The sequence below is a fragment of the Geotrypetes seraphini genome, chromosome 6, assembly GCF_902459505.1.
Source record: "Geotrypetes seraphini chromosome 6, aGeoSer1.1, whole genome shotgun sequence".
NCBI lineage: Eukaryota > Metazoa > Chordata > Amphibia > Gymnophiona > Dermophiidae > Geotrypetes > Geotrypetes seraphini.
The window spans coordinates 127,348,380-127,366,068 of NC_047089.1; the positions used below are offsets into that span (position 1 = coordinate 127,348,380).

The window sequence follows — 17,689 nt, forward strand, 5'->3', positions numbered from 1 at the left end:
CACAATTTTATAAAAGACTTTATCTTTATATGTGGAAAATATTTTATAAAATTGTCCTAGTAATTTTTTAAGCAATGCTGCCTTTGTATTAGTATATAAAAGATTTAATTCATATCAGTTGTTCTATTACTATACATAAACATGAGGACAAGAATCACCTTTAGTCATTCTAATTGAAGGGAAAACTCTAGATGAAATTCCATCTGGGGTGCATAAGCTTGAGGCTGTCAAAAGTGGTTCTTATCCTGCCTTTATTTTAAGATAATTAGTTAACAAAATACACTACTAAGACTTTAATATTTATGAAATCATACCAGTGAAACCCATTTGAGCCCCCTCTCTTGACTGCTTTTGAAGTCCATCTTCATCTCTGTAGTCAATGTAAACAAGATCAATGGCTTGTAGACCAAAAGCTTTTGCTATGACAATAATTTTTTGTCTGGCATACAGGAGATCATCTGTATCTTTTCTACTTGTTGCACCTAAGAAACAACACAACACAGATGAATTAGCCAAGTATATTAATCCTGAATTTGAACAAATTCTTCTTCTTATAGCAATAATTGTTTATGTTGGTTGCTAGAATGACATAATAACTCATTATTCTTGCTGCTGCTAATATGAAAAAGGTTCCATAAATGACCACATTTGTCCATATCTAAATGGACTGCTGAGGTGCCATCCTAATGAGAACAGAATAGTGGTATTCACCACTGGACCTCAAGAGCTGGGTTTTAAGGATAATCCTAATAAATATGCAGAAAATAGAGCTGCATGCAATCTACATCCATGGCATGCAAATCTAGTAATACATATTTATTATGGGCATGATGTAAACCACACCCATTTGTGGCCCTGAAGAATAGGAAATGAATACCACTGAGCAGGGAGGGGTATGCTCTGTACTAGGATTGATAAAGTTGTGGGAAAAATCAGTGCTAAATCTTTTGAGCTTCCAAGGTTTTGAATATTTATTTGATGTACTCTATTTGAATCGAATTTTATTACTGAATGGCTTTTGTTCTTTCCCTCAAGAATTTTCTTCTTGCATACTAGCAGAACATCTTGCTATTTGGAATACCACCTTTATCAAGGATGAAATGGCTCTTTCAAACTATATAGGAGCACAAAAAAAGATGCACAAGGGCCTTCATGTTTTGAGCAGTCAAACTTCCATTTATTGAAGGAACTGACACGGTCCATGTTTTGGCGTGTCTGCCTGCATCAGGGGTCTACATAAAAACACATACATGTAAATCATATCAATGGACAGATACAATATATAAACAACTTAAAAGAAACACATTAATAATCATAATGGCGGTTTTCAATTAAAAAGCATGAAATGATAAAAACACGCTATGGATGCATATATTATAAATAAATAAACTACTTATAAAAGATAAATGAATCAGTAGAAATAAGCTATGCGTGCATTGTTGGAATGTGATGAAATAAATGAGTAAAAAATCTATAAATGCATTATTGCAGTATATTAAATAAAATGTGATTGAATATGGGTATTGAAATCTTCCTTACCATTTAATGCTATCCATACAAAGAACAATGGAAAAATAGTCAAACAGATAACATTGAACGGTAAGAAAGATGAATGTACCCAAGTACTTCTGTCCCTCTTGTATTTTAAACAGGTATCACTATCTCAAATCTTCATTTGATAAACATTATGTTGAGTAATATAAACCCTATGCAAGATTTTTTAATTGAATCCTTGAAATGGCACAAATGGTATCAATTTATATCCCTCCTCCCAGTATTTCCACAGATTGTCTGATGTAACATCTATTTCTAAATCTGCTGTCCATTGTCTAGCTAAGGATTACACATGCTTAACATTCTGGATTACTAAACAATTTTTATACCAAACAGACATTTCTTTCGATTATGCCTCTCCACCTAAGTCCATTTTGGGCCTAAGTTGCTAGTCACCCAAAGTCGGCAGTGCCTATAGTCCATTCTCGAAAAATACGTCGAAAATATTTTTTTTTCTAGAATTGTCTAACTATACGTCCAGCCGTTTGACTGCCCAGACTGCTAAGTCGTCTATCTCAGTGTTTTTCAACCTTTTTTGGGCAAAGGCACACTTGTTTCATGAAAAAAATCACGAGGCACACCACCATTAGAAAATGTTAAAAAATGTAACTCTGTACCTATATTGACTATATATAAAGTAATTCTCTTGAATAGGAATCAAATAAACACAAAGAAAGTATTTTATAATTACTTTATTATGAAATATTAAGTAAACAGAATAGTGAAAAATTATAAAATACTTTATTCAGTGCGAAACCTGGGCCTGTTTGGCTGAACACAAAGCTGATATTCTGGCTGGAATCGAAGAAAGATACACACGTAGCTCTTCGTCAACAGCTCTCAGTCTCTCTCTGTATTTGGTTTTTATAGCATACAAAAATAGACAAATATACCCTCCATCCTTTTTATTAAACCACAATAGCAGTTTTTAGCGCAGGGAGCTGCGCTGAATGCCAGCGCTGCTCTTGACGCTCATAGGCTCCCTGCGCTAAAAACCACTATTGCGGTTTAGTAAAAGGTGACCATATTGTAAAATATAGACAGCAGATATAAATTCAGAACTGTGCATAGTAAGTGAAGGGAAGTTTTCATCTCTGGGAATTTACCCAGTTAACTATTAAGTTATTTGGGCAAATTCCTTTGAAAACTGTGGTAATACTGCCTCCACTTTGCTAAATTTAAAATAAAATCATTTTTCCTACCTTGTCTGGTGATTTCTGATTGCACTTTCTTCTTCTGACTGTGCATCCAATCTTTCTTCCCTTCTATCAGCCTGTATGCTTTCTCTCCTCCACACCTCATTCCCTCCCCCAACTTTTTCTTCCTCTCTCCCTGACCTTTCTTTCTTTTTTTCTGTTTCTCTTCTTTCCTTCTGTTTCCCTGCCTGCCCCCTTTCTTTCTTTCTCCCTGCCGTTCCCCAAGCCACTGCCACTGCCGCTGCCATCGGGGAACAGGACCCACCAATGGATAACAGGCCCCCAAAGCCGACGCCGACGCATGCTCTCCCTGACGTCAATTCTGCAATTGGAGAGGAAGTTCCGCCCAGCCAGGCAGCGATTGGCTGGCCCGAACTTCCTCTCCGACTGCAGAATTGACGTCGGGGAGAAGAAGACTTATCGGCTCGATAGATTAGATCGCCAAGACAAAGTGAGCCCTGGGTGATCGACTCACTTTGCCTTGGCGAGCTACTGGCGCCCCTGCCTCGGGCCCCCTGTCAACTCCGGGCCCCTGAATGCAGGACTGGTAGTACTGCCCTGATGGCGGCCCTGCGGCACACCAGGCAAATCTCAGCGGTTGAAAAACACTGGTCTATCTTTATACCCAATTCTCGTCCAAAAATTCGTCCAAGTCAGAAATGGCTAGAATCAGACCTTTTGGAAGTGGGAAGAGCCAGAAACGTGATGGACTGGACACCCAGACATGGCAACACAGGAGTGGGGCACCTTACAGGGCACTGCTGCAAACTTCACAAAAAGGGTGCCATATACACATCTTACCACTTTTAGGTCATGGTGAGTCCCACAGAACACCCCCAAAACCTACTAAACCCACCTGTCTACAACCCCAATAATCCTCACGGCTGCAGGTGGCACCTGTATGGCAGTACAATAGGGTTTGGGAAGGTTTTGTGGAGTGCACATGCTCCACCATAAATGCAGTGGTTAGAAAGGCTTATGGGCCTGGGTCCTCTTCTCTATGGTTCACTAGCTCATCCCCTACACTACTTAAGCCACTTCTGTGCTGCTCTACTAGGCTTTGCCATGCCAGATGCTGATGTTCTGGAGGCAGGTATGTACGTTTTTATTCTGATTTTTATGGTGTAGTGGGGGGGGGGTCAATGATCACTGGGGCAATGTGTGGGAGTCTATACTTTGTATCTGCAGTGCTTATCTGGTCACTTTGGATACCTTTTTGCAACTTAGACCTGGTTTTACATGGCCTAAGTCACAATGTTCAAGTTCCATCCAGGCAGCCACGTTAAACTTTAGATTATACTTGCAATACAGCTAAGTTTAGATCAGCCCACCTCCTGCCCAAATCCTGCACTCACCACTCCTCCTAAAACGCTCCTTTTAGCTCTGGTCGTACAGCAGCACTGAAAAGGCCTAAGTCACTTTTAGGTACGTCTAAAACCCGTTTTGATTATCGGCACTTGGACGACTTGCCTTTTAGATAGTCCAAGAGCCTTTTTAGGCTGGTTTTTAGACTTTTTTATTATTATTATGAGCCCCATAATGTATTAAATTTGAAATCCTGATCATTTTCCATTGTAAACTAGGCACAGATTTCTTTTTAAGATCCTCCCAATAATGTCAGATTTGCAAATAATGAAGGAGATGAGTGTTAGAGAGTTGCCACTTCCATTTAATAGCATTGAAGGTAGGAAAGGTCTTCTCCAAGAGCAACTTAATATTCCCTAGCATTATACAGCTCTGTTGTGTCCATAGTTGCAACCTAAAGGCTCCAATCTCTGCCAGAAAAGCAGGATTACCCATGATGGCCAAAAAGAAGACAGTTGCAGGAATAACTGAAAGCATCCACCACCAACAGCATGCTTTTTTCTCAGTTCCAAAATTTTTAGTTTCAAGTTCAAGTTTCAAGTTTATTAAATTTTTGTTATGTACGCAATATCAAAAACTTCAAAGTGTATAACATTTTAAAAATAGGGGAAGAACAAATCTCTTTTACACAATTGCATTCAAATTCTATCCATTCTAATACATAATAAAGGGGATGAACTACAATCTTTAAAGAGAGAAAGAAAACATTTAGCGGGGAGCACATTTCCTAATTAAACACACTGAATTCCACCAAAATTGGAAAGACAAGGATGCATTTTTCCAGGTTTTCAAAATGGTTTGGATTGCTACAGCAGTAAGTATAGCTATCAGTCTTTTATGAATATTAGTGATATCAACAGATGCAAAGAGGTTAAAGATCACTCCAGCATATGTCAAGGGAACATTAATCCGCTATAATAAAACCCTTAGCACTAGTGCTGCCCAATTCAGGAAAAAAAATTTCGATTCGATTCGATTTTCCTGCCCAATTGGGTGTTTTTTGGTTTTTTTTTTAAACATCCTGGTGGGTTTATTTTATAACCTCTTCACCCTTTATATAGCCTCTTCATACCCTTTGCTTTCTCCTAACCACACTGGCACTTTGGTGTAAACAAACAAAAAAGACTTTTCCTCTCTCTGTTAAATCCTAGCTCACATTTGCGGTCTAACACCAGCTCTGGCAGGATACACGTTTCAAATATGACATATTGTAATCACAAAACAGAAAATAAAATGATTTTTTTCCACTTTTGTTGTCTGGTCTTATTCAAATCTTGTTGGTCCCAGGCTCTAGTTGTCTTCTGATAACTTGCTTGCCAGGGTCTCCTTTTTTCTCCATGCTAACCATCCATCTTCCATCTCTGTCCTCCCCTTCCCCTTCCCTCCCCAGAGGTCTGGCATCTTTCCTTTTTTTCATCTTCATCAACAGATCCACCTTTTCTCAACTACCCTTTCATCCAGCATCTCTCCCTCCTTCCTTACCACCCTAGGGTCCACCATCTCTCCCTTTCTTTTCCCACTACCCTCCTATCCAGTATCTCTATCCACCACTCCACACTATCCCTTATGTCTAACTTCTCTCCCTTTCTGTTCCTTCCCTCCCTAAATCCCATTGCCCATCATCTCTATCCCTCTCCTATTTTTAGACCCATTATTTCTTCCCCCCAAAGTCCGGCATATGCACCTCTCTTTGAACCCCCCCCTTCCCTCCCTCCGTGTACTTCTACACCAGGGCCCATTCCCCTGAAGGTCTGTCTCCCCCCTGAAGGCCTGCACCCCACCGTTGAAGGCCTACCTGTCCCCCCCTGAAGGCCTGCCTGTCCCCCCTGAAGGCCTGCATCCAAGGCCTGCCTGTCCCCACTAAATGCCTGCATCCAAGGCCTGCCTGTCCCCACTGAAGGCCTGCATCCAAGGCCTGCCTGCCCCCACTGAAGGCCTGCATCCAAGGCCTGCTTGTCCCTCCTGAAGGCTTGTACAACCTCCCCCCCCAGAAGGCCTGCGTGTTCCCCCAGGCCTCAGTTTACCTCATTTCATCAGCCTGCATAAGATCGCTAGTGTTAGCAATCTTTGCAAGCTGCCATCGGGTCTTCCGAGCTGCCTTCTCTCTGCCGCGGTCCCGCCTCTCTCCTCTGACATCAGAGGGGGTGGGACCACGGCAGAGAGAAGGCAGCTCGGAAGATCCGATGGCAGCTTGCAAAGATCGCTAACACTAGCAATCTTATGCAGGCTGATGAAATGAGGTAAATTGATGCCGGGAGGCCAGGGAGGAAGCCGGACAGAAGCACTGATACTCCCCACTCGCCCTCTAAAGCAGGAGTGGCAGCAGCCGGCCAGTAAGAGGCAGCGCTGCCGATCCTGCTTTAAGGGGCAAGGGGGGAGGGTCAGTGCCGAATCGGGAGGCCGATTTTTTTTGTTTTTGAATCGATTTGAACCGATTCACCTGAAATGAATCGGTGAATCGATTTGAATCGTGAATTGGGCAGCACTACTCACCAGCCCCCTGCCGATTTCAGCTTCCATCCCCAGCCCCCAAGACTCACCAGCCCCCCTGCCAATTTCAGCTTCCATCCCCAGCCCCCAAGACTCACCAGCCCCCTGCCAATTCCAGCTTCCATCCCCAGCCCCCAAGACTCACCCTCCCCCTGCCGATTTCAGCTTCCATCCCCAGCCCCCAAGACTCACCAGCCCCCCTGCCGATTTCAGCTTCCATCCCCAGCCCCCAAGACTCACCAGTCCCCCTGCCGATTTCAGCTTCCATCCCCAGCCCCCAAGACTCACCAGCCCCCTGCCGATTTTAACTTCCATCCCCAGCCCCCAAGACTCACCAGCCCCCCTGCCGATTTCAGCTTCCATCCCCAGCCCCCAAGACTCACCAGCCCCCTGCCGATTTTAACTTCCATCCCCAGCCCACAAGACTCACCAGCCCCCCTGCCGATTTCAGCTTCCATCCCCAGCCCCCAAGTCTCACCAGCCCCACTATCGATTTCAGCTTCCATCCCCAGCCCCCAAGACTCACCAGCCCCCATTCCGATTCATTTACTTACTGGACTGGATATTAAATCGCGGGGAAGAGAGTAGAAATGCGGGGAAAGAGCCAGCCAAAAATAGTATTTGCTGCTACACGAGGTCCGCTCGTTCGCCGCTTGACTCTCCCACTCCTTTCATTTCTTCCGATGTAACTTCCGGTTTCACAAAACCGGAAGTTACATTAGATGGGAAGAGTCCGGTGACTGGCGGTGTGAAATATCCTGAACTCGTCTTGCGGCTGAATTGGTGAGTCCAGTTTTTAACAAAAACGAACCGATTCGAATCGATTCACCTGATTTGAATCGGTGAACCGATTCAAATCGTGAATCAGGCACCACTACTTAGCACGCATGCGCACTTCAATCTCCATACCTCCGTGCCTCCGCATGCGTAGTAAAGTAGAACTCTACCTGCAGCGGTTTCACCATTGCCCTCCCTCGGCAATGCTGCGAGGCCGGATCCAGTGACGACCGGGCCTACCAAGGGGGGGGAGGGCAGACTGCCCCGGGTGGAAGCTTGAAGAGGGGTGTTGTGATCCCAGGGCTGGCAGGAAGTTTAATCACGGCTCTGCAGCGATCCCTCAGGGGCTCCTGGCAGCGCTGAAGATGAGGCAGCAGTCTGGGAAGAGCAGAAGAGGACGGGAATTGCAGAAGAGGGTCCAGGGAACGAGTTAGAAGACAGCGGGAATGTGAACGGACCCCAGCTAGATAGGCTGGTAGGAGTGCGAGAGTACACAGATGGGGTGGGCCACTACCACTTCGGCGAGCGAGGGCTAAAGGAGCCCTACCTCCCCCCCCCCCCCCCGGAGAAAGTGAAAGCACAGAGGAGTGTGGAAGTGCACGCTGAGGCTTGGTTCAGCTCGCCATGGCCCAGCAGTTCGCAAGCTTCCTGCAGAGCAGCATCAGGCAGTGATCCAGCACCAAGGGTGAGTGAACAGGGTCTGGAGGGGAGACGGGATGCATTTGCCCATTGTGTAGCTGGGCAGGTGTGTGCGGGCAGCTGGCCACAGCTGGATGAGGAAAGGGCAAGGGATCCCTTAGTTGGCACAGATGGAAGGCAGCTTCAGTGAGGGTCTGGGCAGGGAGACAGAAAGAAAGACAAATAGACATTGGGAGAGAGACAGAAAGAAAGAAAAAAAGATAGATGGGGCAGGAAGAGAGAAAGAAAGAAAGAAAGGTAGACGGGGCAGGGAGAGAGAGAGACAGAAAGAAAGATAGCCAGCGAGAGGGAGAGAGACAGAAAGAAAGGAAGATAGAGACAGGGGTAGGGAGAGAGACAGAAAGAAATAAAGATAGACAGTCATCTATTCTAGCACCTGTTAATGTAACGGACTTAAACACTAGTATGTAATAATGTTTGAATGCGATTCCACACGTGTTGCCAGAAGTTATGAACCATAGGACAATAGAATAACATATGATCTAGCGTTCCTTTTTTTTTGTCCACAAGACCAACATAGAGGAGAATATTCTGCGTTAATTTTGTTTAATCTAACAGGAGTCCATATTACATGAAGGAGCACAGTAGGCCACATGTTTTATCCAACCCTCCCTTTTGTGGCATATGGAGCAAAGTCAAAATTGCACTGCCCAGAAAGCATAGAAATATGCTCTGTTGGTGCATACCAATTCAAGAATCCAATTTATTAGCACTGCTACATTATGCATGTGATTAGGTGATCCTGTGCAAACCCCCCCCCCTCCCAACCTTGGCTTAACCAAGGTCAATTCATTCTAGGAATTTTACTTCTCTAAAGGACTGCAGCTCCCAACTATATAGTGTCTCCTCCCTCTGTAAAACCATACATGGTGCCATATGAAGGGAATAAAGAATTTTTGACAGCATCACTATTTTAAAGAGTACACATCTCCCTATCAAGGAAAGAGGAAGGTCCTTCCATCGATCACAAAGTGCCTTAATTTTCTCCAGGTGACAGTGTATATTAAGATGGTACATAAGTTTGGTACTAGCTGTATATCAAGATACCTCATGACACTAGCATCAAAAGAGATCCAATATTCAAGCTTCTCCCCCCCCCCTGCCCAGATATTTAGATTTATCATAGTTAATCTTTAGACCAAAGGATGTTATCAGTGCAGTCAGGTTCTCCAAATCCATATCTGTGCAACCAAAAAAAGAGCAATACATCATCTGCAAAAAGATGCATACGCTGCTCACAATCACACAAATACTCATAAATACCCTGAATGTCTGGGGAGGCACATATCTTTTGAGATAAGGGTTTCAGCGTTAAAATAAAAACTAGTCGCCCCATTGATTGTCCTCCTTCCACCAGGTCTCTATAATGCCTCTTATGTTTAACTCTTCATGTGATGTTATATATTCTGACTCTTCTATCTTATTTCTTTGACTTCTGACATTTGTTTAGAGATAATTCGAAGTGCATTTTTAAAAATTTATGATTGCAAACTGCATGCAGGTAATTGACGGGGTAATTTGGAATAATTTTCTCTCTCTTTTGTATTTGAATACTCATGGGCTACGTCACCTTTTAACATAACCTCTCTATCACAATATTATAACTCCTGCATTTTTTCAGTATCTCTTGAAGATCCATTACTCTGAAACCTATGTTCTTGAGCAATTTTGTGGCCAAGAATATGAAACCACAAGCCTACTATGGACAGATATCCTGGTGGAAAATGCAGGAGCACAGTTCAAGATTATGATGAGTGGGAGCTAGAGGGAAGAACCTGTCAATGAAAAATATTGCAAATTTCCTAACAGCTCTCCAGGCTTTCAAAGTGTGACCTAATATGAGACAGTTTCTGTATATCAATTCTGCATCAGGCCAAACAATAAAAGCATGTTTCAAAAAAAAGATGCAGAGATGTAAAAAGGAGATGGATGTCAATACAAAATCCAGAGCTTGATGTGGCCAGGTTTTGGCTTATTCCTGCCTCAGGGGCATAAACAAATATTCAAATGTCATGATAATTGACTTTCAAAGGATCTAATTTAATGTAACTATCAGCTATAGTCCTCTAACAGAAAATATCATTCAGGAACAGAGAGAGCCTCCAATCTGATTTATGGCGCTAGACAAATTGCCAAATTTACAGAAACATGCTGAAATGTGGTTACATCAGGCTTTTTTGATTAAAAATGACTGTCAGTACTGCTTTGTATTTTGTATTGATATTGAACTCCCTTTTACATCTCATGTCAGTTCTGCATGCCAACCTGACCAAGGAAGAGGAGAGTAGAATGAATAGAGAGGTACATAATCTCAACTCCTCTATTTATGTTGATTCAAATAGCACCAAAGATGTTATGGTCCCTGCCTATCCAGTCTTGGAGACCAAACAATCTGGCCTCCCAATGATAAATTTGAAGTTAGGCAGTGCCAGCAACCCAGTGCTATTGTGTGATTACCTGGGACATCTCCATTCTGACTGATAAAAAGCTGGATGCAAAGAAACCATCTGTCTCCAACTCTCTTCTATGAGGGAGGTGATCAGCAGACTCAGACAAGAATTGGCTGCAATTAAAAGATATTCAAGAACTGCATTGCCTGTAGCCAACTTACCACCAATGCTACGGAGGATAAAACAGCCCAGAAATAGATGGATAACTGTAAGCTCTGATAGATTACAACCAATACACTGAAATCATCCACATAAAATAATTTCATTCACATAAAAATAAATCATCCACATAAAAGCCTTAAAGGACCTAGTCTGCTAGGGATACAGGACCCAACACAGTCCGCGTTTCGACAAAAAGTCTTCTTCAGGGATCCCTGGAGGTCCTATGAAGGTGAATCTGTGGGAAACAATTATGTGGTGAGCCAGAAGTGAAACACTGCTTGCATTTGCAATAGAAAAGCAGTGAGGAAGGTAATGCTAAATACCAATTTATTTTTAGGAATGATTATGATATTGAAACACTGTTAATTTCCGTATATGATAAAGGATATGATACAGGAAAATGTTTTATTTTGGTGTCTTTAGACATGTTATCAGCATTTGACACAATTAATCATGAAATTCTACTGCAAAGATTGAATGCAATTGGGATTACTGGAAAGTTTATAAATGGTTTCAACCCTTCTGAGTTTGTGTCAATTTTCTGTATTTAACAGGATGGATAAATCTGAATGTATGATGATGAGTCATAGAGTAGTACCTCAGGGCTTGGCCCTTTCTGTAATATTATTTAATATCTTTTTGAAGCCTCTCTCTGTCTTACTTAATAGTTTGAGAATGGAATACCGAATCTGTGCAGATGACATACAGTTCATCTTCAGAATTAGACATGTTTACACTGAAACTTTTGAAATATTTGAATATGTTTTTGGACATGATATGCCAATGGCTTCACTATAATTGATCACAACTAAATGTGGAAAAGACAAAAATGATACTACTACTACTACTAATTATTATTTCTATAGCGCTACCAGACGCACACAGCGCTGTACAGAGTCACAAAGAGTAAGAAAACAGTCACTGCTATTGTTAAGTAGCTATAATCTTCCACATTTTCCAATTTTGGTTACTTTTAGAGATGTTGGGCTTCATTTTGTAACAACTCTTAAGACATTTGGGGTTATTTTAGACCCATCTCAAGATGAAGGGACATATTTCTTATGTCATCAAAAATGTTTAAGATCTTTAAAAATAGTAAATGTAAAAGATCTTTATACACAAAAATGTAAAAGATCTTTAAAAACAGTACTGACTGCCAATTTTTGTCTTGTAGTACAAAGCTTGATTTTACCACATTTCGACTATTGTAATTCTCTACTTATTGATATACTTAAGAAATATTTGAGATCTTTACAGGTTACTCTTAATACTGTGGCTAGGGTAATTAATGGAAGCTCTAGATGGGAACATATTGCTTCCATTCTGAAATCGCTTGATTGTTTACCTATTGAATACCGTATTTGTTCCAAATTACTGTAATTTTGTATTTAAAGCATTAGTTGGGAAATCGTCCCCTGCTTTAGCAGCTTCACTTCATATTCATCAACCAGTGAGAATGCTGGATCTAATGTCCTGGATGTTCCTTATTTCCATATGATCTATCTTGATGAATACAGGAAGGACTTGAACTTTGGAATCAGCTTCCAGAGCAGATTAGGGCTTTGCAAAATTTGAAATGCTTTAAAAGTTCTTTAAAAACATTTCTGTTTATAGAAGTGTTTAATTGTTGATTCATCTAATTATGTATGTTTCTTTATACACTCTTTTGATTTAAGGTGATTTTTTATAAGATCTGCTTATTTTATATTTATAACTAGTATTTTAGCCCATTACATTAACGGGTGCTAGAAGTCTGTCCGGCTCCCTTAGTCCCTTGCCCCTCCCCCCTCCTTCCCTTCCCGTGGTCCCGACAAACCTGCCGACTCTAGTAGCGTCTGCAGCACTTTACACACGCTGCTTCATGGCCTTCTACAGTCCTGATTTACTCTGGCACGTTCCTGATGACATCATCAGAGACACAGCAGAACAAATCAGGGCAGTAGAAGGCCCCGAAGCAGCGTGTGTAGAGTGCTGCAGACAGGTTTGGAGTCTGGATCGCAGGAAGGGAAGGGGGGGCCGATCAGACATCGGGAAGGGATGGGAGAGTTCAGATCGCGAAAAACTTACTATTTTTTTGCCGCGAGAGAGCAGGGAGTTCAGCGCTGGTTGCCAGTCCTGCAGCGAGTGTAGTTAGGTGCTGTAAGGCTGGGGACTCGCGCATGCGCATTCCTGCCACCACAGACTTACATCTCACGGATCAGGGAAAACAGAACACGCAGGGAGGAGTTCGAAGGCGCGTCTAGGGTTTTATTATATAGGATAGTGATGTTGACTATTGACTTTAAATAAGATTTTACTGTTTTAAATTGTGTATGTTGAGATGGAATGTGCCTAGAAATGTTTTGATGGAGTGGAATATAAATGAATTAAATAAATAAATAATGCTATTACCATCATCACCAAAGAGGAAGTGGAAAGTAGGCAAAACACTATACAGAAGATAAAATGTTGCTGGAAATCAATGAGCACAAATGCTAATAAGTTCAGGATCTGCAAGCACTGATGATAGAAGCCTACTTGGATATTGTTGCTATCACAGAGACATGGTTCAATGATTCCCATGAATGGGATGTAACCATACCAGGATATAGCCTTTTCAGAAAAGACAGAGATGGCCAAAAGGGTGGAGGAGTAGCACTATATATGAAAAACAATATTAAAGCAGCTGAAATACAAGAGTCCTGGGGATTGGAGGAAGCATTATGGATCAAGTTTATTAAAAATTTGATTTGATCACTTATCAGATTTCTAAGTGATATACAATAACTTAAAATTGGGGCTAATACATGCAGCATAATTGAACACAAAAACACAACATGGACAAACACACAGATCAAGGTAAACAGGGGAAAGATCTACAGTAGTTACAGGACAGAAGAACATGGAAGGTGAAAACACCAGGAGGGATTATCACACAGGGGCAAAAAATAATATTAATTAAGATGATCTAGAGATTAGGAAAGGATAAAAATGCAAAGAAATCCTTTAAAAGGGCCTTAGGCTTAGGAAGCGTCTTTAAATAAGAAACTTTTTAGGCTTCCTTTAAATCTAAGAATGTTTCTTCTCTCAGGTAAGCTGGTAAGGAATTCCAAAGTTGTGGGGCTGTGATGGAGAAGATATTAGAGCGCCGCATGTTAATAACTCTCAACGAAGGAACGGACAAAAGGTGTTGCTCATTTGATCTTAGCGTTCGTGAAGGGGCATAGGGAATGAGAAATCTATCTAAAAAAATAGGTGCTTTGAAGAATCATGTTTTGAAGGTTAGTAAAGCTATCTTGTACGTAATCCTATGTGAAATTAGAAGCCAATGTGCATTCTTCAGGCAAATCTGGACATTCCACAAGTCGGGGGTGAATATGAAGAAGCAGCCATAGCTTCCGTATACTTTTCCTGATCTCCTGTGCCTGATAAGAATGTGGCAACACATGTGACCGGCTGAGCATGCCACTTCTGATCCTTTCGCGTCAATAACCATCTCCTATCAGCATTCATAGCCCTCTTATGAGCTCTATGAATCACTTTGTGGGGTCACCCCCGCTGAGCAAATCTTACACTCATTTCATCCGCCTATCTGCAGAACTCTGTCCTTTCAGTACACAATCTTTTTAATCACAAAAACTGCCTGACCAGAACGCTGACTTTCAACCCCTGAGGGTGATAGTTATTATAATGAAGGACAGTGTTCCGGTCAGTCTCATTATGAAAAATTGAGGTGATAAACTGCCCTGCTCTTATGTCAGTTCTAAGTCCAAAAAATGGATATAAGGGTGATAGAGAGGAAGCGAGGTCATGCATTTTGAATCTCCTGGTGGACAATGTGTTTCCTGTTTGTCAGCTGATCCCAGCTTGTGCCAAACCCTGGATCATGCTTAGTTTTTTAATGGTTATGTTGGTGTTGTGGTATGAATGAAAGGGAATGCATGTGAATTACTTTGCATTGTAGGTGATGTTTTGTAGTTGGTGAGCCTTGCAAATACAGTTTCTGAAGACGCCATGCGGTGAAACATAGCCTTGTGTTGAGCTGAATGCTTTGCAAATTGAAGAACAGGATCATTGTGAAGGCAGAGGGGCCAGCTGGATGTATTCAAAAATGTGTGATTTTCATGTGTTAGACTACTGTGCAACTTCCGGTTTCAAGCCTCTCTGATCTGATGATTATGGACTGATGAATTAAGATCATTCTTGGATAAAAGTATTCACAATGACTGTAGTATGTGTGTGAATGTTGAATAGTGAATGTGAGTTGATGGGAATTAGGTTCACTAACTAAATTATTGTGATATTTTATTTTTTTTTATTTATTCAAATTTTACAAGCATAAATCTTGACATGAAAATAGAATCACAATGCAATACTTCACGGTATTGCGGTATATAAGCTGTTATTATTATTATTATTAAAGTAAATTCCTTATCCTACTAGGAAAAACATCAGAGTAAATTTAATGCTATTCTAATTACACCTCATCAATATAAGAAAACCAAAGAGGGGAAGCATGATGTAGAAAAAAAAACCAGGGAAATAAAGTAAATTAATAATGAAAAAGCTTGTTGTATAATTGGCGGGTTAGCACATTAACTATCTATGTTTCTGCTTCATTCACATTAGAGGATGTGGAAACTGCTATTGGAACTAGAGGTTTCCTTGATTCCAAAAAATTATGTAGATATAAAGGGTCAAAGAAAGCAAAAGTTTTCTCTTCCATTTTAACAATACATTTACATGGAAATTGAAGGAAAAAAGACTCTTTGAGGTCCAATACCAGAGGTTTTAAAGCCATAAAAGCCTTTCTCTGTTAAGTGGACCTACAAAGGTCAGGAAAAATCAGAACGGAGTTGCCCAGAAATTTTACATCCTTAAATCTAAAATACATTCGTAGTATCCAGTTCCTATCGTATTCTAATGCAAATGTAGCAATAAGGGTAGCTTTATTCAATATTTTCTCAGACTTTTCCAAGAAGCTAGTAAGATCAAAACCAGCTTCTTGGTTTTGAGCTAAGATAGGTTTTTTCAGTGGACTACCCACATTGATATAGTAAGCTTTAGTAATCAGAGGCATAGATTCAGCAGGTATTTGTAATACCGCTCTCAAAAATTTTTTTAAGCATTTCTGTTGGTTGTAGAAGAGGAGATTGAGGAAAATTTTAAAAATCTCAACTTCAAACGCCTTTCATAATTTTCCAATCTCTGATGAATGTTCAAATTGTCCTTGACCAAAGTGGTTTGAACTTTTTTCACTCCTTCTATAACCTTTTCAAATTCCTTGACTTGGGAGTCCACTTTAGTAGCAAAGTCCCCTGTTTGCTTAATATGGGATTGTACCACCTCTGGAAGTTGAAACAGTTTATCTAAACGTTGAGTCAATTTAACCTCTAGATTAGTAACAGATTCCCATACCTCCTCCAACGTGACTTTTTCTGTTGTTCGTCTCTTCAACTTCATGGGGGTCTCCTTACCAGCCTCTTTAGTTCCGGATACAGTAGGTCCTAGCCTCGGGAGCTCACCCACAGGCTGTCCTCCTGCTGTTCCTTCACTGCTCTCCCCGGCTGGTTGTTCCACCATGGCAAGGATTAGTGAAGTTGACATACCAGCTAGGAGGCCTCCGACAGCAACCTCTTGGGTATCTGCGGGGCTTCCCATCGACTCCTCCAATTTACTTCCGGGTTGAGGTGGAATCTCACGGTTCTCGGAGCTCAGCATGGTTCTACTCATGCTGAGGGTGAAATCCCCTGTTAGTTGCTCACCACTGCCCCAAGAATTCTCTGATACTAAAGGTAGGAGGAATCTATCCAGCTTCTGTTGTCCCGATACCGGGGAGGGTGCTGAATCAACCGGGAACGATCGAGGCTTCCCCTTCCTCTTAACCATTTTGATTTTCTTGGCAGTATCTAACACTAGGCTTAGTGTCCTCTCATACCACCGCCATCGCCGCCATCTTGTCCCCCATTATTGTGATATTTATAAATTAATTGATAACTTATGAAAGTATTATGCAATGCATATGAAATGAACTATGGTAGATAATATTAAAACAATTGAATTAATTAAAATAGTACTAGTTTGTATTGAATGTTTAATAGCTGTTTTTTAAAGTTTGAGTAATACAGTATTTAATTAAATATAAAACCCCCAAGCTTAGGCTTTATGAATATTCATTACGGATATCCTGAAAACCCAACTGGTTGGGGTTCCTCAGGACCGGGTTGACAATCACTGGGATAGAGGATGTGCACTAATTGTAGTCTACTTGGATTTCAGCAAAGCCTTTGAAATGGTTCCTCATAGCAGGCTAAAGTTCCTCATAGCAGGCTAAAGTTAGGACCCAAAGTGATTACCTGGATTAGAAATTGGTTAACTGACAGAAGACAGAGTGTAGTGGTAAATGGAATTTGTTTGGAGGAAAGACATATGAACAGTGGCATGCCTCAGGGATTGATACCAGGGCCCAGTGGTGTACCAAGGGCGGGGGGGGGGGGGGAAATCCGCCCCAGGTGCATGCCCCAAGAGGGTGCAAAGCTGGCCACCCTCCCTATTCTGCCGCTGGTGTTTTCCTTAACTAGCAGCAGCGGCAGTAAACTGTAAACTGTGTCCGGCGGTTGTTCAGCTTCTGGCCAGCATCCCTGCTCAAAGCCGCGGGTGTCAGCTCCTCATGCAATCCGTGGCTGCATCAGAAGCGTTCCCTCTGACGTCACGTTAAGTAGTGTCTCAGGTATTTGAAGTCTGGTGATTCAATCAAACTTGATGTTGATCACATCTTTGTTATGCCTTTCTTTGTGGCAAGGTCCTGAAGTGGAACTATTGTTGTGCCCAAGTTCTACCTCAATAAGCAGCATCAGGCTGGCAGCACTCTAACAGGCTGCTTCGACCTTGTCTGCCCGTGAACTCTGCCGCGTTACTGATTGCATCATCAGTAATGCGGCAGATTGAATTCACGGGCAGACAAAGCCAAAGCAACCTGTTAGAGTGCTGCCAGCCCGGCGCTGCTTAGGGAGGTAA

General features: G+C 41.8%; 1 protein-coding gene across 4 annotated transcripts in view; it reads right to left on the reverse strand.

Annotated features, from left to right (window-relative positions):
- Positions 1-17,689, reverse strand: part of CLYBL (citramalyl-CoA lyase) — a 623,747-nt gene that overhangs the window by 88,108 nt on the left and 517,950 nt on the right. For all 4 annotated transcript variants that reach the window (XM_033949754.1, XM_033949753.1, XM_033949756.1 and 1 more), the window contains exon 6: positions 315-482. In XM_033949754.1, coding sequence (XP_033805645.1) covers positions 315-482 — 168 coding nt within the window. The remainder of the gene's footprint in view (positions 1-314; positions 483-17,689) is intronic.